Raw genomic sequence first — 26591 nt, forward strand, 5'->3', positions numbered from 1 at the left:
AACTTTGGAACTGACCAAATTTCAATGGTCAAATCAACATCACAACTTGACATTGAATAAACGTTGTCAAAAGCATGTTGTTTCAACGTTGTATTTGTGTTGTAGAATATTTGGTTGGGAAATGAACACAATTTAATGGTCAAATCAACGTCACAACCTGACATTGAATAAACGTAGTCAAAAAGCATTTTGTTTCAATGTTGTATTTGTGTTGAAGAATATTGGTTAGGAAATGACCAAAATTCAATGGTTAAATCAACATCGGAACTCAACATTGATTTAATGTCGACAAAAGCACGTTGTTTCAACGTTGTATTAGTGTTGTAGAATATTGGTTAGAAAATTACCAAAATTCAATGATCAAATCAACGTCAGAGCCCAACATTGATTAAACGTTCTCAAAAAGCATGTTGTTTCAACGTTGTATTTTTATTGTAGAATATTGTTAGAGAAATGACCAAAATTCAATGGTCAAATCAACATCAGGTCCCAACATTGATTAAACGTCATCAAAAGGCATGTTGTTTCAATGTTTTATTTGTGTTGTAGAATATTGGTTGGGAAATGACCAGAATTCAATGGCCAAATCAATGTCAGATCCCAACATTGATTAATTGTCCTCAAAAAGCATGTTTCAACGTTGTATTTGTGTTGAATATTGGCTAGAACAGTGTTTTTCAACCACTGTGCCGCGTGCCGTGAGATACAGTCTGATGTGCCGTGGGAGATTATCTAATTCCAACTATTTGGGTTAGTATGTTTTGCAAACCAGTAATTATAGTCTGCAAATGTGTCGGTGCTGTCTAGAGCTCGGCAGAGTAACCGTGTAATACTCTTCCATATCAGTAGGTGGCAGCAGGTAGCTAATTGCTTTGTAGATGTCGGAAACAGCGGGAGGCAGAGTGAAGGTAAAAAGGTGTCTAATGCTTAAACCAAAAACAAACAAACAAAAGGTGAGTGCCCCTAAGAAAAGCCATTGAAGCTTAGGGAAGGTTATGCAGAACGAAACTAACACTGAACTGGCTACAAAGTAAACAAAAATAGAATGCTGGACGACAGCAAAGACTTACTGTGGAGCAAAGACGGCGTCCACAATGTACATCCGAACATGACAATCAACAATGTCCCCACAAACTTGAATATTCTTGATTGCTAAAACAAAGTAGATGCGGGAAATATCGCTCAAAGGAAGACATGAAACTGTTACAGGAAAATACCAAAAAAAGAGAAAAAGCCACCAAAATAGGAGCGCAAGACAAGAACTAAAACACTACACACAGGAAAACAGCAAAAAACTCCAAATAAGTCAGGGTGTGATGTGACAGTACACCTACTTTGAGACAAGAGCTATAGTGATGCATGCTTGGTTATGGTTTAAAGTCAGATCCAACAATTGCGACAACGACTTTTTACTGTCAACTGAGTTTCGTTTTTTTAATGATTTCTGCTGGTGTTGTGCCTCAGGATTTTTTCAACGCAAAAAATGTGCCTTGGCTCAAAAAAGGTTGAAAAACACTGGGCTAGAAAATAACCAAAAGTCAATGGTCAGATCAATGTCAGAACCTGACATTAATTAAACGTTGTCAAAAAGCATGTTGTCTCAACATTGTATTTGTGATGAAGAATATTGGTTAGGAAAATGACCAATTCAATGGTCAAATAACCAACGTCACAACACAACATTGATTAAACCTCATCAAAAAAGCAAGTCGTTTCAACATTATGTTTGAGTTGCCCAATGTCAGGACCTAATTCAACAAGTTCTCAACGTTGTTTCAATGTCTTGTGCCTGCTGGGTTCTTACAGTATACTCACGGGTTGTAAAAATGCACTTCTTATGTTTTTATTGTCGCTGTTTTCTTTGCAGACAATCCCTGCCCGATCACTTTTGAGAACCCATCCCCTGTGACGGAAGGAAGCAAAGTCACACTGACATGCTCCACTCTCACCTCATGCTCTTCTGAACCAGAAATTTTGGATTTTTATTGGCTCCGGCCAAGCGTGTCCAAGAAGCAAAACACGAAGACAAGCACGGTCAGCTTTACCGCTCGCCAGCAGGATGACAGCAGGAAGTTTTCATGCCAAACGGAGAACTCGGACCACTACTTGATTAAAAACATCACTCTAGAAGTAGAATGTAAGTTTTTGATTTGTACCATCTTCAGTCAGGCTTTTCAATAAAAATCATTCAAAGTAATTCAAGTGATTTTCTGTGGAAATTAGGCGTTAAATGGCACTAAAAAAGCATTAAATACAATGTCCGAAAGCATTAAAAAGTCATAGAATTGTAGGGCCGGGCCAATAGTCAATAAGTCAATTCATTGAGCAATGGTTGAACATTAACTTGATAAATTGCTATGTCTGTGTGTTAATTTAATTTATTTTTCTCCGGCTTTCAAAATGGGTACAAGAGGTCTCACTCTGTGTTAGATATGTCGGTCGCTAACGACTTGAGTCTTTCAAACGGCTCTTTCAAGTGAACGATAAGATTATGAAAGACAGGCCATAAATAAAATGCATTATAACTCCTAAATAAACGTAAATAAAACTGCTTACAGCGGAGCCAATGGGAGATCCTCTATTCCGCCCATAAAACCCGATAAATAACCATCTAAAAAGAACAAACAATACTCCATTTACAGTTTGTGACCTGAATTTTAACCAAGTATGAGTTATATTGTTATAAGCTCTAACGCAGACAAACTATTTAAAGTGGCGCCAAAGTTGACATGATCGACTGATCAGCTAACCCTAACCCTTGCTCGTCAATCTTTATTCTCGATCATAAACCATGCCTCTCACCTGGATAGTAGAAGGATGAGAACGTATTCCGACAAGTCCGCACACTTTAACAGCCAATTTAAACCCGGAAATGACGATAACGACACAATAAGACATTTGGTTCCACCCATCTAAATGGGAATATATGAACATCCTAGCAGTCGGCATCCTAATGACAGCAGAAATCGTACAGTAAGTGATGTTTTATAATGTTTGTTGGCTCTCATGAAGTCTGCAGTGAGTAATAATCAGTGATGAAGAAAAAAAAAATAGCAAACGTGATGCGATTTTGAAATTAATGCGCCGCGTATGCTTAAAATGATCAAAATACATAAATATTAAATTATATTATAAAAGTGCCCCGAACTACATTACATTTAATGTATATAATACCTTAATGGAGGTATTTGGATGTTTTTTTTTTATGGGCTCTCTTAGGCTCCATTGTAAGCGGACTTTTGATCCTGTCTATTTAATATTTAGAATGCATTGAAAAAAATACACCCGTCATATCTCACATAATGATTGTGAACGATAGGCAAAATTCCCCCAAAACGTGCAGTTCCCCTTCAGTCATTATGACAGAGAAGAAGGCAAAAGTTTTTTTTTCTTCATTCTAATTTGTAATAATCGGCTCAATCTAGGTGGCTAGCAATGCAGCTAACGTGAGTAATTGATTCTACCTCTAAATCACTTTAAAAATGCATTCAAAAACAGACAAAAACAATACTTCATTTACGTCCATAAACACTGAGGAACTCCTTTTGCAGCGTAGTAATACAAGAATTAGCCATTAGCTAGCTACAGCAAGAGGTAACTTTTGAGTTTGTAACGCACAACACAATGCGATAGGACAGCAATCTGTAGGCTACTGACTGAAAAACATGAACAATCATATTGCAGTATCTGCAAAGTACTAGCCCACATTTCATGTTCTGTTTGTACACAGCGCGCTCCATGTATGTAGTTGTAACTACAAGCATGGCATGTTGCGTATATCATGATAAATATTGCAGTGACTCATTAGATAGACAGTCATTTGTTTGGTCCAGCTGGCCGGGGACGTTTTTTTCCCGTTCATTTATGTCGGCATAGCTTGACTCCAAGTTGCACATTTACACCGTGACGAAGTCATGTCGGCCTCACTCTCTGGGCTTCAGTCTGCTCCAACGTTTCACCCCCTATTTGTGCTCGCTTATAGCTGCAGTAGTTCATCCTCTGTATATTCAGCCTCAAAAAGATAATATCGTGAACCCTGATTTGTCCAAATATAGTTGTTTTCGTCTTCTATTACCAAGTCTGCCATGATTACAACACACTTGCGTTTGTTGCCGGAAGTTGGATATGCGCTGCTATGTCCAAACTTTTTGACTTTGGGGGCCGCATTGGGCTAAAAAATTTGGTCAAGAGCCGAAAACCAACTGCATATAGAGTAACCATATAAATATACATATGTGTGTATATATATACATATGTATATTTATAAATAGAAAGGCGCATATATATATATATATATATATATATATATATATATATATATATATATATATATATATATATATATATATATATATATATATATATATATATATATATATATATATATATAAACACCATGTTATTATATGCCTTTCTATTCATAAATGCACATAATGTCTGTCTATATATATATATATATTTGTTTGTATATGTATGTGTAATGGATATATAATTAATAATATAAATGGATATCAAGAGTATGTGATAGTTCGACTCCTACCTTGTTTACTTCCGTGACGACCTTCTTAAAGTTTTATAATCAATCAGAAATATCAAACTAAAATGCGCCAAATATGGATAAGTGTGGAGAGAGTTTAGCATTTTTCCCATCAAGGTTTGTAGTGGATTCAAATGGGTGTAATTTTAATTTTTTTCATGGCGTGTGGACATTGTTTATAATATCCACAAAGTTCAGTGAACAGTTTGTGTTATGTGTGACTATGTGTGTTTACATTTTGTGTTGGTTGGATCTTTTTTTTTTTGGCAGCATGACTGGGGAAGGTTGTTTGCATTGGGTCATATAACTAAATGCTGTGCATGCGGGCTCTGGGAGCATAACTAAACTGAATTACTCAGCGACATAACACCACCCAAATGGGTAGACTATTTAAAATGAATGCAATCTCTCGGTGGGTAAATCTCTAGGGCAAATTTGAAGATGTCGGTGGGTCGCACTTAGCCCAAAGGCCATAATTTGGACTCCCTTAGATCAATCATTTCAATCTTACATTGAACAAGGTTTGTTTCAATGTTACTTTTTGGTGAGTTTGATCACCAAAACAAATGAATAACCTTTCATATGTTCTCCTCCAAATTTGGACAAAAGGGATATTGACATGAAAAATGAATATAAACTTTATATATATTTTTGCTTGCTATTTAGATGCCCCGAGAAGCCCCAAAGCCAATGTGTCCAAGTCCTTTGTCAAAGAAGGAGACAACGTCACTCTCAGCTGCACCAGAGACGGAAAGCCCAACCCCACCATTACATGGTCTAGAAATCTACAAGCCCTGTCCGAGGAACCATGGTGGACCATCAGTTCCATCACTGCCGAAAAGAGCGGGAAGTACACGTGCGAGGCGAAAAACGTGCACGGAACTAAATCTTCAAGCATCACCATTGATGTTCAATGTGAGAAAAGATCTTTGATATGTTGCCTCGTTTCTTCATGGTGCCTTGCGCAACTGTCTGTCCATTCACACACACATCTTGTAAACATCTGCCTGTCTATTAATGTATGCACATAATGTCTGTCCATTCCCATACACTCATTTTTTAAAAGTCTGCCTGTCTATTAATATATGCACATAATGTCTGTCCATTCACATACACACATCATGTAAACATCTGCCTGTCCATTAATATATGCGGATAAAGTCTGTCAATTCACATACACACACCATGTAAACATCTACTTTCATATTCATCAAAACACATGTCTGTTCATTCACATACACATATCATGCAAACATCTGACTGTCTATCCATGTACTGTATGCACATAATGTCTGTCCATTCACATACACTCATTTTTTAAACATCTGCTTGTCTATTAATATATGCACATAATGTCTGTCCATTAACATACACTCATTTTTTAAACATCTGCCTGTCTATTAATATATGCACATAATGTCTGTCCATTCACATACACACATCATGTAAACATCTGCCTGTCCATTAATATATGCAGATAAAGTCTGTCAATTCACAAACACACACCATGTAAACATCTACCTTCATATTTATCAAAACACATGTCTGTTCATTCACATACACACATCATGCAAACATCTGTCTATTCATGTACTGTATGCACATAATGTCTGTCCGTTCACATTCACTCATTTTTTAAACATCTGCCTGCCTATTAATATAAGCACATAATGTCTGTCCATTCACACACACTCATTTTTTAAACATCTGCCTGTCCATTAATAAATGCTCAGAATGTCGGTCCATTCACATACACTAATTTTTTAAACATCTGCCTGTCTATTAATATATGCACATAATGTCTGTCCATTCACATACACACATCATGCAAACATCTGCCTGTCTATTAATATATGCACATAATGTCTGTCCATTCACATACACACATCATGTAAACATCTGTCTGTCCATTAATATATGCGGATAAAGTCTGTCAATTCACATACACACAGCATGTAAACATCTACTTTCATATTCATCAAAACACATGTCTGTTCATTCACATACACATATCATGCAAACATCTGACTGTCTATTCATGTACTGTATGCACATAATGTCTGTCCATTCACATACACTCATTTTTTAAACATCTGCTTGTCTATTAATATATGCACATAATGTCTGTCCATTCACATACACTCATTTTTTAAACATCTGCCTGTCTATTAATATATGCACATAATGTCTGTCCATTCACATACACACATCATGCAAACATCTGCCTGTCTATTAATATATGCACATAATGTCTGTCCATTCACATAGACACATCATGTAAACATCTGCCTGTCCATTAATATATGCAGATAAAGTCTGTCAATTCACAAACACACACCATGTAAACATCTACCTTCATATTCATCAAAACACATGTCTGTTCATTCACATACACACATCATGCAAACATCTGACTGTCTATTCATGTACTGTATGCACATAATGTCTGTCCGTTCACATTCACTCATTTTTTAAACATCTGCCTGCCTATTAATATAAGCACATAATGTCTGTCCATTCACACACACTCATTTTTTAAACATCTGCCTGTCCATTAACAAATGCTCATAATGTCGGTCCATTCACATACACTAATTTTTTAAACATCTGCCTGTCTATTAATATATGCACATAATGTCTGTCCATTCACATACACACACCATGCAAACATCTGCCTGTCTATTAATATATGCACATAATGTCTGTCCATTCACATACACACATCATGTAAACATCTGCCTGTCCATTAATATATGCAGATAAAGTCTGTCAATTCACATACACACACCATGTAAACATCTACCTTCATATTCATCAAAACACATGTCCGTTCATTCACATACACATATCATGCAAACATCTGACTGTCTATTCATGTACTGTATGCACATAATGTCTGTCCATTCACATACACTCATTTTTTAAACATCTGCCTGCCTATTAATATAAGCACATAATGTCTGTCCATTCACACACACTCATTTTTTAAACATCTGCCTGTCCATTAATAAATGCTCATAATGTCGGTCCATTCACATACACTAATTTTTTAAACATCTGCCTGTCTATTAATATAAGCACATAATGTCTGTCCATTCACATACACACATCATGCAAACATCTGCCTGTCTATTAATATATGCACATAATGTCTGTCCATTCACATAGACACATCATGTAAACATCTGCATGTCCATTAATATATGCAGATAAAGTCTGTCAATTCACAAACACACACCATGTAAACATCTACCTTCATATTCATCAAAACACATGTCCGTTCATTCACATACACATATCATGCAAACATCTGACTGTCTATTCATGTACTGTATGCACATAATGTCTGTCCATTCACATACACTCATTTTTTAAACATCTGCCTGCCTATTAATATAAGCACATAATGTCTGTCCATTCACACACACTCATTTTTTAAACATCTGCCTGTCCATTAATAAATGCTCACAATGTCGGTCCATTCACATACACTAATTTTTTAAACATCTGCTTGTCTATTAATATATGCACATAATGTCTGTCCATTCACATACACACATCATGCAAACATCTGCCTGTCTATTAATATATGCACATAATGTCTGTCCATTCACATACACACATCATGTAAACATCTGCCTGTCCATTAATATATGCGGATAAAGTCTGTCAATTCACATACACACAGCATGTAAACATCTACTTTCATATTCATCAAAACACATGTCTGTTCATTCACATACACATATCATGCAAACATCTGACTGTCTATTCATGTACTGTATGCACATAATGTCTGTCCATTCACATACACTCATTTTTTAAACATCTGCTTGTCTATTAATATATGCACATAATGTCTGTCCATTCACATACACTCATTTTTTAAACATCTGCCTGTCTATTAATATATGCACATAATGTCTGTCCATTCACATACACACATCATGCAAACATCTGCCTGTCTATTAATATATGCACATAATGTCTGTCCATTCACATAGACACATCATGTAAACATCTGCCTGTCCATTAATATATGCAGATAAAGTCTGTCAATTCACAAACACACACCATGTAAACATCTACCTTCATATTCATCAAAACACATGTCTGTTCATTCACATACACACATCATGCAAACATCTGACTGTCTATTCATGTACTGTATGCACATAATGTCTGTCCGTTCACATTCACTCATTTTTTAAACATCTGCCTGCCTATTAATATAAGCACATAATGTCTGTCCATTCACACACACTCATTTTTTAAACATCTGCCTGTCCATTAACAAATGCTCATAATGTCGGTCCATTCACATACACTAATTTTTTAAACATCTGCCTGTCTATTAATATATGCACATAATGTCTGTCCATTCACATACACACACCATGCAAACATCTGCCTGTCTATTAATATATGCACATAATGTCTGTCCATTCACATACACACATCATGTAAACATCTGCCTGTCCATTAATATATGCAGATAAAGTCTGTCAATTCACATACACACACCATGTAAACATCTACCTTCATATTCATCAAAACACATGTCCGTTCATTCACATACACATATCATGCAAACATCTGACTGTCTATTCATGTACTGTATGCACATAATGTCTGTCCATTCACATACACTCATTTTTTAAACATCTGCCTGCCTATTAATATAAGCACATAATGTCTGTCCATTCACACACACTCATTTTTTAAACATCTGCCTGTCCATTAATAAATGCTCATAATGTCGGTCCATTCACATACACTAATTTTTTAAACATCTGCCTGTCTATTAATATAAGCACATAATGTCTGTCCATTCACATACACACATCATGCAAACATCTGCCTGTCTATTAATATATGCACATAATGTCTGTCCATTCACATAGACACATCATGTAAACATCTGCATGTCCATTAATATATGCAGATAAAGTCTGTCAATTCACAAACACACACCATGTAAACATCTACCTTCATATTCATCAAAACACATGTCCGTTCATTCACATACACATATCATGCAAACATCTGACTGTCTATTCATGTACTGTATGCACATAATGTCTGTCCATTCACATACACTCATTTTTTAAACATCTGCCTGCCTATTAATATAAGCACATAATGTCTGTCCATTCACACACACTCATTTTTTAAACATCTGCCTGTCCATTAATAAATGCTCACAATGTCGGTCCATTCACATACACTAATTTTTTAAACATCTGCTTGTCTATTAATATATGCACATAATGTCTGTCCATTCACATACACTCATTTTTTAAACATCTGCCTGCCTATTAATATAAGCACATAATGTCTGTCCATTCACATACACTCATTTTTTAAACATCTGCCTGTCCATTAATAAATGCTCATAATGTCGGTCCATTCACATACACTAATTTTTTAAACATCTGCCTGTCTATTAATATATGCACATAATGTCTGTCCATTCACATACACACATCATGCAAACATCTGACTGTCCATTCATGTATTGTATGCACATAATGTCTGTCCATTCACATACACTCATTTTTTAAACATCTGCCTGTCTATTAATATATGCACATAATGTCTGTCCATTCACATACACACATGTAAACATCTGCCTGTCCATTAATATATGCGGATAAAGTCTGTCAATTCACATACACACACCATGTAAACATCTACCTTCATATTCATCAAAACACATGTCTGTTCATTCATACACACATCATGCAAACATCTGTCTATTCATGTACTGTATGCACATAATGTCTGTCCATTTACTACATATATTATGCAAACGCCGCGATCCCGAAAGGGACAAGCAGTAGAAAATGGATGGATGGATGGACATTATGCATACATCTGCCTGTCTATTAATACATACACATAATTATCTGTCCGTCCATTCACATACAAACACAGCAACCATCTATCAATCAATTCAAATACCTACAGTATGTAATGTAAATATCTGTCTGTCCATTCACATACAAACATAGCAACCATCTATCAGTCACTTCAAATAAATACAGTATGTAATGTTTTATTCATATACAAACACATCTAACATCTGTCAATCAGTTCAAATACATACTGTATGTAATGTAAACATCCGTTCGTCCATTCACATACAAACATAACATAAACATCTGTCAATCAGTACAAATACATACGGTATTTGATGTAAACATAAGATACCAATTAAATTCACCATGTAAATGTGTTTTGATAATGAGACATTCTCCATTTGGGTTTTTCAGATGCCCCGACAGTTGAGATCCATCCGGCCCCGACTACATTCAGGCAGGGTGATAAAATGGAGCTGAAATGTATCGTGACAAGAAGCAATCCGTCCCCCCAAAGCTACAGTTGGTCCAAAGACGGTAATCATGTTTTCTGGGGGTTGACGTACGTGGTGGAGTCGGTGCAACCTGAGCATGCAGGCTTGTATGCGTGCAAGGCCCAAAACAACGTGGGGACGGGGACGTCAGCGTCGCATCGATTTCAAGTTCAATGTAAGTGAGCGTGCCGGTCACACTGATCATACCTTACAAAGATTATTACCTCTGCCAGGGGGTTATTTATTTGATGGTGTATGTTTGTCTGTCAGTTAGTTAGCAATATAGCTCAAAAGGGTAAGGGGGGGGGATGAGAAAAGGAACAAGTGATTACATTTTTGAGGTAATCACGTTCACCGTCACAATGTTATGGCCCCCAGAGCAGCCGCAGAGGCGGACATAATGTCATCTTAAGCAGAGGTGGGTAGAGTAGCCAGAAATTGTACTCAAGTAAGAGTACTGTTACTTTAGAGATTTATTACTCAAGTAAAAGTAATGAGTAGTCACCCAAATATTTACTTGAGTAAAAGTAAAAAGTATGTTGTGAAAAAACTACTCAAGTACTGAGTGACTGATGAGTAACATACACACACATATCATATATATATATATATATATATATATATATATATATATATATATATATATACTGTATATATATATATATATATATATATATATATATATATATATATATATATATATATATATATATATATATATATATATATATATACATATATACACATACATTGATATATACAGTATATCATTTATATTTATTTATTTTGCCGTTTTTGTTTACATGTTAAAGGTGTTTTAATGAATATACATGCATGTTTAACACATATAGATTCCTTTCTTTCATGTTGACAAGAATATAAGTTGGTGTATTACCTGATTCTGATGATTTGCATTGATTGTAATCAGACAGCAGTGCTTAACGTCCACGTTTTCAAATGCAGGAGAAAAAAAGTTCCTCCTTTCTGTCTAATACCACATGAAAGTGGTTGGTTTTTGGTATCTTATTTGTCCAGCTTCCATATTCGTTTTCACACACTTTACAAGAAATACATTGGCGGCAAATTCCGTAGCTTGCTAGCTTGTTTGCGCTGGCTTTTGGAGACTCTTATTTTGAAAGCGCAGACGCGATGGAGCAGCACTTTTATTGTGAAGACAGGAACGTGCAGTCAGTCTTTAGGCTTGTGACGGGATGTACGTTTGAAATAAAAAAGTGTCTTTTTTCCTTCACACTTTTGATTGATTGATTGAAACTTGTATTAGTAGATTGCACAGTACAGTACATATTCTGTACAATTGACCACTAAATGGTAACACCCCAATAAGTTTTTCAACTTGTTTAAGTCAGGTCATGTGACCGCCTGGCTCTGTTTGATTGGTCCAACGTCACCAGTGACTGCATCTGATTGGTGGAACGGAGTCAAACGTCACTAGTGACTGCATTTTATTGGTGGAACGGAGTGAAACGTCACCAGTAACGCAGGCACTTTGAAGGTCTGTCTGACAGACCAAAACAAACAAAGCGTGCATTAACAGATCGATAAAAATTAGTAGCGAGCTGAATGTAGATAAAAGTAGCGGAGTAAAAGTAGCGTTTCTTCTCTATAAATATACTCAAGTAAAAGTAAAAGTAAGTTGCATTAAAACTACTCTTAGAAGTACAATTTATCCCAAAAGTTACTCAAGTAGATGTAACGGAGTAAATGTAGCGCGTTACTACCCACCTCTGATCTTAAGGAAAGTGTAGTGGAACGCTGGTTTCATTTTTTCATGGCGCGTGGACGTTGTTTATATTATCCACAAAGTGCAGTGAACAGTTTGTGTTATGTGTGACCATGCGTGTTTACATTTTGTGTTGGTTGGATCTTTTTTTTTGGCACCATGACTGGGGAAGGTTGTTTGCATTGGGTCATATAACCAAATGCTGCGCATGCGGGCTCTGGGAGCATAACTAAACTGAAATACTCAGCGACATAACAACACCACCCAAATGGGTAGACTATTTAAAATGAATGCAATCCCCCGGTGGGTAAATCTCTAGGGCAAATGTGAAGATGTCGGTGGGTCGCACTTAGCCCAAGGGCCGTAATTTGGACTCTCTTAGATCAAACATTTCAATCTTACATTGAACAGGGTTTGTTTGAATTTTACTTTTTTGGGGAGTCTGATCACCAAAACAAATGACATGATGTCATCTTAAGAAAAGTGTAGTGTAACGCTGGTCTTCCCACCTTCTCCCTGGCAGAAGGGTGGTGTGGGTGTGCCAAATTGAACCTCTCTCTCTCTCTCCCGCCGGAGTAGCCAGACGACCAGCTCTTATAGACCGAAATGATGTAATCTCAGGTTGTTAAGTTTGTGGTACAGAAGTTGACATGTTTGTGTATGTGAGCGTTCCCAAAGCGTCTGGCTCAGGCCAAAACTAAACGTTCACATCAGAATCAGAATCAGAATTGTTTTTATTGGCATTGTTTGAGAATGGGGTCACAAAGTAGGAACTTTTCTTGGTGCAACATAAAACACGTAACACAGAATAGGTAATAAAATGAGCTGTAACTGAGCTATCAGATCTTGTTATTGTTCATGTGCCTGATGGCTGAGGGGAAAAAACTGTTCAGGTGGCAGGAGGTGTGGGTCTGGATGGACCGTAGTCTCCTGCCTGAAGGTAGAAGGGAGAATAGTTTGTGTCCAAGGTGAGAAGAGTCAGCTGTGATCCGACCCACACGCCTCCTGGTCCTGGAGGAGAACAGGTCCTGGAGGGACACCATTCACATCCACTCACAGGGATCTGGTTGTCATTTGGCATACTGTAAACATATTTACTAAGCCTTCATTTTGTGTAATATAAGCTACATACTTTGACCTGCCCATAATTATGGACCACAGTTTACTGGAATGGCTGTCTGCTTGCTCCAAAAGAAATATAATTTCCGACAATCTGGAAAACCATGTTATTGTGCAACAAAACAGATAGTACAAAAGCATTAACGGAGCTATCCTCTTTCAGACCGTCCGAGGAAGACCACCGTTTCCAATTCTGCTTCTACCCGTGTCAAAATCGGCACACACCTGACGTTGCAATGCCAAACAGACGCGAACCCTGCGGCGACAAAGTACTCCTGGTCGCTGCATAAGCAAAGTCAACACGTGCCTTTGATGCCCACTGGATACAGCCTGAAGCTGAGTAGTGTGCAGAGTCGGGATGCGGCTTGTTACACCTGCAAGGCCACCAACACCATCAGCACCGGAGAGAACAGCGAACCTTTGTGCATCCAAGTTCTATGTGGGTAACTTCTCGATATCTATTTTATACTCTCACTGCTGAATGAAGAATTACCACTTACATCTAACTTTATATTCATCATTAATCATATCTTTATTGTTCTAATCAAGTTGCCTACAAACTGCACTGCAGCTATATTTAACTAATTGTATCTGTAACCTACCTAGGATTGTCATAGTCAAATCTGATTTGTTGGATTTTGTCCTTAGTCGACCATCAGTCGAATCTATGGTGTTGTTGTTTTTTAAGAGGAATAAACAGAAGGTGATGATATGTATAGTAATCTCAGGGCATTTAATCGATCGCAACTGGACTATTTGGTTTGTCTTAGAAGACGTTTCGCCTCTCATCCGAGTAGGCTTCATCAGTTCGTGCTCATAGACTTAGATAGGTCAGATATACAGGTAAAAGCCAGTAAATTAGAATATTTTGAAAAACTTGATTTATTTCAGTAATTGCATTCAAAAGGTGTAACTTGTACATTATATTTATTCATTGCACACAGACTGATGCATTCAAATGTTTATTTCATTTAATTTTGATGATTTGAAGTGGCAACAAATGAAAATCCAAAATTCCGTGTGTCACAAAATTAGAATATTACTTAAGGCTAATACAAAAAAGGGATTTTTAGAAATGTTGGCCAACTGAAAAGTATGAAAATGAAAAATATGAGCATGTACAATACTCAATACTTGGTTGGAGCTCCTTTTGCCTCAATTACTGCGTTAATGCGGCGTGGCATGGAGTCGATGAGTTTCTGGCACTGCTCAGGTGTTATGAGAGCCCAGGTTGCTCTGATAGTGGCCTTCAACTCTTCTGCGTTTTTGGGTCTGGCATTCTGCATCTTCCTTTTCACAATACCCCACAGATGTTCTATGGGGCTAAGGTCAGGGGAGTTGGCGGGCCAATTTAGAACAGAAATACCATGGTCCATAAACCAGGCACGGGTAGATTTTGCGCTGTGTGCAGGCGCCAAGTCCTGTTGGAACTTGAAATCTCCATCTCCATAGAGCAGGTCAGCAGCAGGAAGCATGAAGTGCTCTAAAACTTGCTGGTAGACGGCTGCGTTGACCCTGGATCTCAGGAAACAGAGTGGACCGACACCAGCAGATGACATGGCACCCCAAACCATCACTGATGGTGGAAACTTTACACTAGACTTCAGGCAACGTGGATCCTGTGCCTCTCCTGTCTTCCTCCAGACTCTGGGACCTCGATTTCCAAAGGAAATGCAAAATTTGCTTTCGTCAGAAAACATGACTTTGGACCACTCAGCAGCAGTCCAGCTGGTGTCGGTCCACTCTGTTTCCTGAGATCCAGGGTCAACGCAGCCGTCTACCAGCAAGTTTTAGAGCACTTCATGCTTCCTGCTGCTGACCTGCTCTATGGAGATGGAGATTTCAAGTTCCAACAGGACTTGGCGCCTGCACACAGCGCAAAATCTACCCGTGCCTGGTTTACGGACCATGGTATTTCTGTTCTAAATTGGCCCGCCAACTCCCCTGACCTTAGCCCCATAGAAAATCTGTGGGGTATTGTGAAAAGGAAGATGCAGAATGCCAGACCCAAAAACGCAGAAGAGTTGAAGGCCACTATCAGGGCAACCTGGGCTCTCATAACACCTGAGCAGTGCCAGAAATTCATCGACTCCATGCCACGCCGCATTAACGCAGTAATTGAGGCAAAAGGAGCTCCAACCAAGTATTGAGTATTGTACATGCTCATATTTTTCATTTTCATACTTTTCAGTTGGCCAACATTTCTAAAAATCCCTTTTTTGTATTAGCCTTAAGTAATATTCTAATTTTGTGACACACGGAATTTTGGATTTTCATTTGTTGCCACTTCAAATCATCAAAATTAAATGAAATAAACATTTGAATGCATCAGTCTGTGTGCAATGAATAAATATAATGTACAAGTTACACCTTTTGAATGCAATTACTGAAATAAATCAAGTTTTTCAAAATATTCTAATTTACTGGCTTTTACCTGTAGTCTAGCGGCTCTGGTGTTGGTGTCAAGGTTGAAAACACATCCCTGAACAGAGGAGGTGGTCTGCAACACCACCTGTCACCCACATAAAACACTGTCCTTTCAACCATTCCTAAAAGACTCTGTGATTTAGCCTCCAACAAATAACAGGAGTTAGAAACATTCTGGTCACAGAAGGTCGTTGGCTTTGACAGTAGGGTTGCTCGTTTGCATCAAAACAGCTGTTTTTCTCACTACAATTGGGGGAAACCATCTTTGCCCAGGCACACACTCCTGGTTTTTGGAGTATAAATATTTTGGGTTTTGGCACCAGCCGCGAAACCAGCTCTAAACAATCTAAGTCTATGAGCATGAACTGATGAAGCCTACTCGGATGAGAGCCGAAACGTCCTCTAAGAGAAACCAAACAGTCCAGTTGCGATTGATTGAATGCCCTGAGATTACAATGACCTGGATGAATGAGAACATTCATCGACATGCTATGTATAGTACAAAACCCAAAACCAGTGAAGTTGGCACTTTGTGTAATTCGTAAATAAAAACAGAATACAATGATTTGCAAATCCTTTTCAACTTATATTCAATTAAATAAACTGCAAAGACAAGATAACTAATATTTGGACTGAGAAACTTATTATTTTTGTTGTTGCAAATAATCATTAACTTAGAATTTAATGGCAGCAACACATTGCAGAAAAGTTGTCAAAGGGGCATTTTTACCACTGTGTTTGGGAACTGAGGAGAGACATTTTTTAAGCTTTTCATGTGGAATTATTTCCCATTCTTGCTTGATGTACAGCTTAAGTTGTTCAACAGTCTGGGGTCTCAGTTGTCGTATTTTAGGCTTCATAATGCACCACACATTTTCAATGGCAGGCCAGTCTAGTACCCGCACTCTTTTACTATGAAGCCACGCTGTTGTAACACGTGGTTTGGCATTGTCTTGCTGAAATAAGCAGGGGCGTCCATGATAACGTTGCTTGGATGGCAACATATGTTGCTCCAAAACCTGTATGTACCTTTCAGCATTAATAGTGCCTTCACAGATGTGTACGTTACCCATGCTTTGGGCACTAATACACCCCCATACCATCACAGATGCTGGCTTTTGAACTTTGCGCCTATAACAATCCGGATGGTTTTTTTTCCTGTTTCTTCCGGAGGACACAACGCCCACAGTTTCCAAAAACTATTTGAAATGTGGACTCATCAGACCACAGATCACTTTTCTACTTAGCATAAGTCCTTATTAGATGAGCTCGGGCCCAGCGAAGTCAGCTGCGTTTCTGGGTGTTGTTGATAAATGGCTTTCGCTTTGCATAGTAGAGTTTTAACTTGCACTTACAGATGTAGTGACGAACTGTAGTTACTGACAGTGGTTTTATGAAGTTTTCCTGAGCCCAAGTAGTGTTATCCTATACACACTGATGGCGGTTTTTGATGCAGTACCGCCTGAGGGATCCAAGGTCATGGGCATTCAATGTTACGTGCAGTGATTTCTCCAGATTCTCTGAACCTTTTGATGATAATACAGACCTTAGATGGTGAAATCCCTAAATTCCTTGCAGTAGCTCGTTGAGAAATGTTGTTCTTAAACTGTTCGACAATTTGCTCACGCATTTGTTCACAAAGTGGTGACTCTCGCCCCATCCTGGTTTGTGAATGACTGAGCATTTAATGGAAGCTGCTTTTATACCCAATCATGGCGCCCACCTGTGTTTGATGAGCATTCCTCAACTTTCTCAGTCTTTTTTCCCCCACTCGTGCCAGCTTTTTTGAAACATGTTGCAGGCATCAAATTCCAAATGAGCTAATATTTGCAAAAAAATAACAACGTTTTCCAATTCGAACGTTAAGTATCTTGTCTATAGGTTGAAAAGGATTTGCAAATCATTGTATTCAGTTTTTATTTACAATTTACACAACATGCCAACTTCACTGGTTTTGGGTTTTGTACATTCAAACCATTTCACATCAAAACTGTTTCCACCTTTCCTTGTACATTCCACTCGCATTTAAACAAGCACTCTTCAATATTCAAACCATTCCTACTACGCATTCAAACATATTTTTACAATATTACATTCCTTCTGCATTTCAGTTCATCTCCAGCATTGGGCATTCACACACAATTCCTACCAGAATTGTATTTTCTAGTAGTATTGGATGTCAAGTGTACCTAATGATGTGTCCAGAGAGTGTTTTCATTACCTGGCTTCATTTCATCCAAGACCCTCCAAGCAAACCCACGCTGTCCATGGATGCTGTAGTCCGTGAAGGAGAGCTGCTTTCAATCGTTTGCTCCGTGGAAAGCTTCCCGTCATCCCACTTAAAACTGTACAGGATGCCCCGTTGGTCGCCTGTACCCAGCGTACATGACAACAAGCTGTTCTTCCAATTCAACGTGACGTCATCCCACGCCGGTGACTACACGTGTGAGGCCAACAACTCCGAAGGAAAATCGAGCACACAGCGAACTTTGGAAGTCAGATGTTAGTCATCCCCATCCGACACAATCCCATTTTGTTTCATTCGTTACTTCGATGTAGTTTATTGGATGAGCAGAGACACTCCTGTCTTGTCCTTTCTTTGCCCAACCACAGATGCTCCCAAAGATGTGACAGTGAAAGCTCTACCAGACCGCATTGTCAAGGAAAACCTGACATTGGCTCTACAGTGCAGAACCACGTCCCACCCGGCCATCACCTCTGTGACCTGGTGGAGGGAGATTGGTGGGAAGGTCGAAGCCTTGGCGAAGACTGAGACCGTCACCATAGAGTCCGTCACGCCCTCTGACAGCGGACTGTACTACTGCTCGGCCACCAATGATCTTGGGACGGGAAGTTCGCCTCGAGTTCAAGTCATGGTCAAGTGTGAGTCTAATGTTGACATTTGAAGGTCCTTGATATTTATATTAATATAAACACAGATGTGCCAAACCGCATTTTGCGGCTTCACCACATCCCAATTGTTGGGGTATTTTTTAAGCATATTCCACACGGTCGAACAGGGGTTAGTGCGTGTGCCTCACAATACGAAGGTCCTGGGTTTGATCCTGGGCTCGGGATCTTTCTGTGTGGAGTTTGCATGTTCTCCCCGTGACTGCGTGGGTTCCCTCCGGGTACTCCGGCTTCCTCCCACCTCCAAAGACATGCACCTGGGGATAGGTTGATTGGCAACACTAAAATTGGCCCTAGTGTGTGAATGTGAGTGTGAATGTTGTCTGTCTATCTGTGATGAGGTGGCGACTTGTCCAGGGTGTACCCCGCCAACCGCCCGAATGCAGCTGAGATAGGATCCAGCACCCCCCGCGACCCCGAAAGGGACACGCGGTAGAAAGTGGATGGATGGATGGATATTTCACAGCATTTTTTGGCCTAAATTAAGCATAAAAATGGCGAATTAACCAAAAAGTATGTCAACAATACAGTAGTATTGGCCACAAGATTAAACCAAACCAATCAGAGCGTGTTGTTCTGTATCGTGGCCACTGTTTGGCTCAGCCTCAGGCAGCATGACTGTATTCGAAGGTGACGAGAGGGTGTTATTTCAAGTCTACAGGGCTCTCATAAGTTCAACTCCAAGGTGTTGTTGAAGGAGGGACGGATGTCAGAGCGGCTATCACTGTGTAGTCCTTCAGGGGAGGTTTTCAAAACAGCCTTCGTCTGTTGTAAGCAGTGTCAAGGCCATTTGAGGGAGTCTAATCGTATATAAGGATTGTTGTTTTCCAAGCCAGCAGACATTTCAATGACTTGTCTGAACAACGTATGTGTGTAGCATTGAAGCCTGTGAGCGTTGCTTGCTTCCACTAGGGGGTGTCAAGGTGCAACATTAATGCCAATCATTTGTCACTCCTTGTTCCCCAGACGCTCCAAAGCACACACGGATAACCCAAGCGGCGGAACAGCAGCTCTCAGACGGGCTGAGTTCTGTGGCACTGAGCTGCAGCAGTCGCAGTTACCCACCAATCAAACAGTATTTCTGGTACAAGAAAACGGAGGACAGCGACGGAGCTGACAAAGAAGTGTCTTACTCCCAGAACTTCACGGTCTTTTCGGACCAGCCGGGCATCTACTACTGCGTGGCCAAAAACGACGTTAATGACAGGAAGTCGGAACATGTGAGGGTGTTTCTTGACAGTGAGTGACGTCACAAGCTACTGCTACTCCACACCAAACTCATCCAAGCAGGAGAAAAGAGGCACATTTTCAAATGGTTCCACAAAGTTGGAAGCAAAATGCTTTGCTAAGCTGAATGTTTAAAGGGGAACATTATCACCAGACCTATGTAAGCGTCAATATATACCTTGATGTTGCAGAAAAAAGACCATATATTTTTTTAACCGATTTCCGAACTCTAAATGGGTGAATTTTGGCGAATTAAATATTCGCTCTCGGAGCGATGACGTCACAACGTGACGTCACATCAGGAAGCAATCCGCCGTTTTCTCAAACACCGGGTCAAAACAGCTCTGTTATTTTCCGTTTTTTCGACTGTTTTCCGTACCTTGGAGACAGTGTGCCTCGTCGGTGTGTTGTCGGAGGGTGTAACAACACGAACAGGGACGGATTCAAGTTGCACCAGTGGCCCAAAGATGCGAAAGTGGCAAGAAATTGGACGTTTGTTCCGCACACTTTACCGACGAAAGCTATGCTACGACAGAGATGGCAAGAATGTGTGGATATCCTGCGACACTCAAAGCAGATGCATTTCCAACGATAAAGTCAAATAAATCTGCCGCCAGACCCCCATTGAATCTGCCGGATTGTGTGAGCAATTCAGGGACAAAGGTCCTCACTAGCACGGCAAGCAATGGCGGCAGTTTGTTCCCGCAGACGAGTGAGCTAAACCCCCCTGGATGTCTTGGCTCACACCGTCCCAAGATGATCAAGAGAAGAATATCGACCCTAGCTTCCCTGGCCTGCTGACATGAGGGTATGTCTGCAGAATATATTAATTGATGAAAATTGGGCTGTCTGCACTCTCAAAGTGCATGTTGTTGCCAAATGTATTTCATATGCCGTAAACCTAGTTCATAGTTGTTAGTTTCCTTTAATGCCAAACAAACACTTACCAATCGTTGGTTAGAAGGCGATCGCCGAATTCGTCCTCGCTTTCTCCCGTGTCGCTGGCTGTCGTGTCGTTTTCGTCGGTTTTGCTTGTATACGGTTCAAACCGATATGGCTTAATAGCTTCAGTTTCTTCTTTAATTTAGTTTTCGCTACCTGCCTCCACACTACAACCATCCGTTTCAATACATTCGTAATCTGTTGAATCGCTTAAGCCGCTGAAATCCGAGTCTGAATCCGAGCTAATGTCGCTATAGCTTGCTGTTCTTTCCGCCATGTTTGTTTGTGTTGGCTTCACTATGTGACGTCACAGGAAAATGGACGGGTGTTTATAACGATGGTTAAAATCAGGCACTTTGAAGCTTTTTTTAGGGATATTGCATGATGGGTAAAATTTTGAAAAAAACTTCGAAAAATATAATAAGCCACTGGGAACTGATTTTTAATGGTTTTAACAATTCTGAAATTGTGATAATGTTCCCCTTTAAGTTTCCTGGACAACTTGAAATAATAAAAAAAATGTTTGAAGATAATAAAACATATAGTAAATAAAATAAACTAGATATCTCTTCTCACCCCAGAGAGCTTGATGAGGGCCCTGACGCTCCTCATCCCTCTTCTTTGTATCGTCTTGATTCTGGTTTTCATCTTCTTAATCTTCAGGTAAGAAAGTCATCTCTTTTAACTCAGGAAAATACAAATTGTTGTTTCTGTCTCAACATTTAGGGCCTGACTTACAAGGATCCAAATACCACACGCGAAACAGTATGTGCAATCAATAGAATAGCGCAGGGGTCGGGAACCTATGGCTCTAGAGCCAGATGTGGCTCTTTTGATGACTGCATCTGGCTCTCAGATAAATCTTAGCTGACATTGCTTAACACGATAAGTAACGAATAATTCCGCTGGTAATCACAATGTTAAAAATAACGTTCAAAATATAAAACATTCACATGCATTTTAATCCATCCGTTTTCTACCACACCTGTTCAAGAAATAACAATGTTCTTAAAAATAATTAGAGACTTATGCTCTAAAAATGTTGGTCCATTTTTGGGGACGCGGGGGGTCGCTGGAGCCTATCTCAGCTGCAGTCGGGCGGTAGGCGGGGTACACCCTGGATAAGTCGCCACCTCATCACAGGGCCAACACAGATAGACAGACAACATTCACACTCACATTCTCACACTAGGGCCAATTTAGTGTTGCCAATCAACCTATCCCCAGGTGCATGTCTTTGGGGGTGGGAGGAAGCCGGAGTACCCGGAGGGAACCCACGCAGTCACGGGGAGAACATGCAAACTCCACACAGAAATATCCCGAGCACAGGATCGAACCCCGGACCTTCGTATTGTGAGGCAGATGCACTAACCCCTCTTTCCACCGCGCTGCCCGCATTTAGTTGTATTCAGTGTTAAAAAATATGATATGGCTCTCACGGAAATACATTTTAAAATATTTGGCTTTCATGGCTCTCTCAGCCAAAAAGGTTCCCGACCCCTGGAATAGCGTGTACTATTAGTGAGCGTGTCGCCTGCGTTTTTACTAAGACTGCGTGTGCAATTGAAAAGTGACGCAGGCCGCTTAATTTTAAATGAGGGTTTTGCGTGTATTATATATGGGGCATCACCATGGAGACACTCATTTACTGCACATTCATGTTATCATGCTCCAACCGGTGGCGTTTTGCTATGTTTTCAAACAAGCAAGCGACATGTACCACTTTTTATGGGCATTTTAGAAGCCGTCGTGCAGTGCATCCACAATGAAACCACTTTATTTTTCACAGCTGAAGTTGCGCTCATTGGAGAGAAAGCTGCACTTAGTTCTCTCAAGACGCAAAAAATGCTTCCCTGAAGAAGTTTTTTTCACATTAGAAATATTTTAATAATATATATTCAATGTAATAAAAAAACGTAATTAAAAAAATAGAATTTGAATCAATTGAATTTGTATTAATCAGCCCCTTCAGTTCGCTAGCAGCTAAACAATTATAAAATGTTGTTGCTGAATAGACAATAAGGCTAATATTTTCTATTGCTGCTGGTCCAAAATGTTGACACACACACACGTAGGACGGAGGATTGTCGTCTGTCTGTGCAGCTTGAACGCTGATCCTGCAGCCGTGTGTGGAACTGTCAGTTTGCACGTCCGTCTGACACGTGCTAAATAAAACGCTAAATTGTGCTCGCAAAACGGTGATGAGTGTTGATACATCCAATTGCGTGTGCAAAGTAATTATAGTTGCATTTTATCCTGCCAGTATTACGGGCGTTTTGATGATCAGCACATATTTTGCATATTCATGAAGACAGCGATGAGGTGGCGACTTGTCCAGGGTGTACCCCGCCTTCCACCCGAATGCAGCTGAGATAGGCTCCAGCACCCCCCGCAACCCCGAAAGGGATAAGCGGTAGGAAATGGATGGATGGATGAAGACAGAATATTGCACGCCTTATTCTGCTTCCTTAACAGATGCAATCCACTTTACAAACAGTTAGTAGATCAGTTTCGCCTGTGCTATCAGGTTTGCACGTGTTTTAGTACACACAAACCTTCAGTAAATCAGGCCCTTAGTGGTAAACTCTGATAACTCCAACCATACTAACTTACAAGACTAGTTGTAACACAAACTAACATCAACTTACCCTGTCTTACCCACATGTCATAACCCCAATATTCCAACTCCAATCGTATCCCTTAACCCAACATTAAACCAAAACCTTACTCTTACCTATACCCTCTAACCTGGCCCTAAAGTTAGCCCTCACAAATGACCTAATCATGCCCACATGCCCTGATTGTGATACCCTAACCCACAATCTTAACTCCATAACATCACCCTGGCTTCATCCCAGTTTTACTTCCTACCCAAACCCCCAACTCTAACCATAAACCCAATACCTAACCCCAACTCTAAGGCCCCTTCTACACTAAACCAACTAAGGTCATCCAGGGTAAATCCCACCTAACCTTATCCACACACACTCAATGGTCGTTTAAGACCCCCTCGCCCCCTCTGTCCGCCGGCGCAACGCGACTTAGTACGCATGCGCGAAAAAAATGCACGTGTCATAGTCACCTCTGACCTGGAAGTGTATCCTTACCCTGTGTTTCAATGTAGACTATTGCCACATTTCCTTTAACAGTAAACATTGATGGCCTCACCATCAGCAGCTGGTAGACTATTGTAGTGAATCACACCGGAGCCATCATACATGAACCATATCTTTAATGGACGTGTGGAATTAAACAATGTGATGAAGAACATTTTACAACAATCATAGATATCTGGTCAGGACACTGTGCTTGAAGGCTGAAATTGGCGGTCGTACTTGACGGGCGCAACCACTTCATGGCTTAACAATAGTTATGGAATACAAAACTAGACGTTGACTAATCGCTCGACATACATCGCGGACAATAACTAGTAATAGTCTGCTTTGCCAGTCCAAATGTATTCGCTGTTTTTCGTTGTCTCCCCTTCGACAAATGGACAGATTTTTTCACTAAGTAGAATCACAGCTGACCTGGACATTCGAAAGTTCTCTTGCCGTTCAGCTGGCACAACACACTCGTTGACAAACATATCCCATCAGACTGACGTTTTTCCAGGCCTTATCCAAAACCATCGCTCAACCGTCTATGTTGCCGTCTGAGATGTGTTGTATCCTAAATAGCTGCAATCGCACGTTTGCTTCTCTTAAGGTATTTCCACACAGGCTGTCATGTCTGTATGACTCGCCTCCATCTTTCTGACGTCACTTTCTGTATGAGGCGCAGTCTTTCTGGCGTCACTTCCTCTCCAAACTCAGTTTGTAAACGATCAATGCGTCCATACAAAGCAAAGAGCCGGAGATTCAAGAAATAGACGGCGCACTTACCCGTGTAAAAAATTGTCCGAGGAGGGGGACCTTAAACGCTGATTTAGTGTGGCTGAAACAAGGCTTAGGCTAAATAATTATTTGTTTAAGGGGTTATCCGGCTTAGTGTAGACATAGCCTAAAACTAACATTACATACCAGCTGAACTACTAAATAAAAACCAGCGCTAGCACTAATGCGTCTTGTACCTAACTTCATGAATTGTTGTGACCTCTAGGTGTCGCCAAAACACAAATTAACACTGCAGTTTAAAAGCATAAATTTTTTTCTAAGGGTTATGTTACACGTTTGTTTGTTTACCCCAGCAGGCACAATATATTGATACAACGTTGGTTATACATACATGTCCTCTGAAACTGACTTTGAAACAATGTTGCAAAATAGTTGTAAAGTGAGACAACGTTGATGTCCAATGTTGGAAAATTACCAAAATTAAATTGTCAAATCAACGTCACAACCTGAGATTGATTAAACCTTGTCAAAATGAAACGTTGTATTTGTGTTGTAGAATGTAGGTCGGGAAATGACCAAATTTCAATGGTCAAATCAACGTCACAACCTCACATTGATTAAACATCGTCAAAAAGCATGTTGCTTCAACGTTATGTTCAACGCTCAATGCCAGGACCTAATTCAACAAGGTCTCAACGTTGTTTCAGTGTCTTGTGCCTGCTGGGACCTACCATTGTTCTCAGTTTGACAAAACATTCTACAGTACAAAATAATTAAATAATATACTATGATCCCTGCTGATATCGGTATCGGCCAGCACTCAAGGCTCCAATATTGGTATCGTACAGGAAGTGAAAAAGTATTATCGGGACACCCTTGTCCTACTCCCACTTTACCCCTAATGATCAATCAATCAATCAATTACTTATATAGCCCTAAATCACGAGTGTCTCAAAGGGCTGCACAAGCCACAACGACATCCTCGGCTCAGATCCCACATCAGGGCAAAAAAAACAAACTCAACCCAATGGGATGACAACGAGAAACTTTGATCCAATGACCCTAAACATACCCCAATCCAATTGAGCTATATAACCTGAAAAGGTTAGGGTACTACATACTTGCCAACCCTCCCGGATTTTCCGGGAGACTCCCGAAATTCAGCGCCTCTCCCGAAAACCTCCCGGGACAAATTTTCTCCCGAAAATCTCCCGAAATTCAGGCGGAGCTGGAAGCCACGCCTCCTCCAGCTCCATGCGGACCCGAGTGACGTCAGGTGCGCAACACCACGTAAATCGTTCGCCAACCAAAAAGTAACCCCAGTACGCTATAGCCAACATTCACCAGGAGATGGCAACAGACAAACATAGATCACTCTATTACATTCCTCCCCTTTTAGAAATGTATAGAAGTTCCTCAAAATAAATAAACAACCCAACCAAAAAATGCAGCAGCTCAATTAAAAAGCCACATTCTTTTTTTTTTAGTACTGAACTC

General features: G+C 39.8%; 1 protein-coding gene across 1 annotated transcript in view; it reads left to right on the plus strand.

Moving 5' to 3' along the window:
• Positions 1–26591, plus strand: part of LOC133621283 (B-cell receptor CD22) — a 49773-nt gene that overhangs the window by 10687 nt on the left and 12495 nt on the right. The window contains exons 4-11 of the mRNA XM_072915545.1: positions 1868–2137; positions 5204–5452; positions 10813–11067; positions 13916–14191; positions 18421–18681; positions 18793–19062; positions 20056–20328; positions 21840–21921. Coding sequence (XP_072771646.1) covers positions 1868–2137; positions 5204–5452; positions 10813–11067; positions 13916–14191; positions 18421–18681; positions 18793–19062; positions 20056–20328; positions 21840–21921 — 1936 coding nt within the window. The remainder of the gene's footprint in view (positions 1–1867; positions 2138–5203; positions 5453–10812; positions 11068–13915; positions 14192–18420; positions 18682–18792; positions 19063–20055; positions 20329–21839; positions 21922–26591) is intronic.

The sequence above is a fragment of the Nerophis lumbriciformis genome, linkage group LG21 (assembly GCF_033978685.3).
Source record: "Nerophis lumbriciformis linkage group LG21, RoL_Nlum_v2.1, whole genome shotgun sequence".
Taxonomy (NCBI): domain Eukaryota; kingdom Metazoa; phylum Chordata; class Actinopteri; order Syngnathiformes; family Syngnathidae; genus Nerophis; species Nerophis lumbriciformis.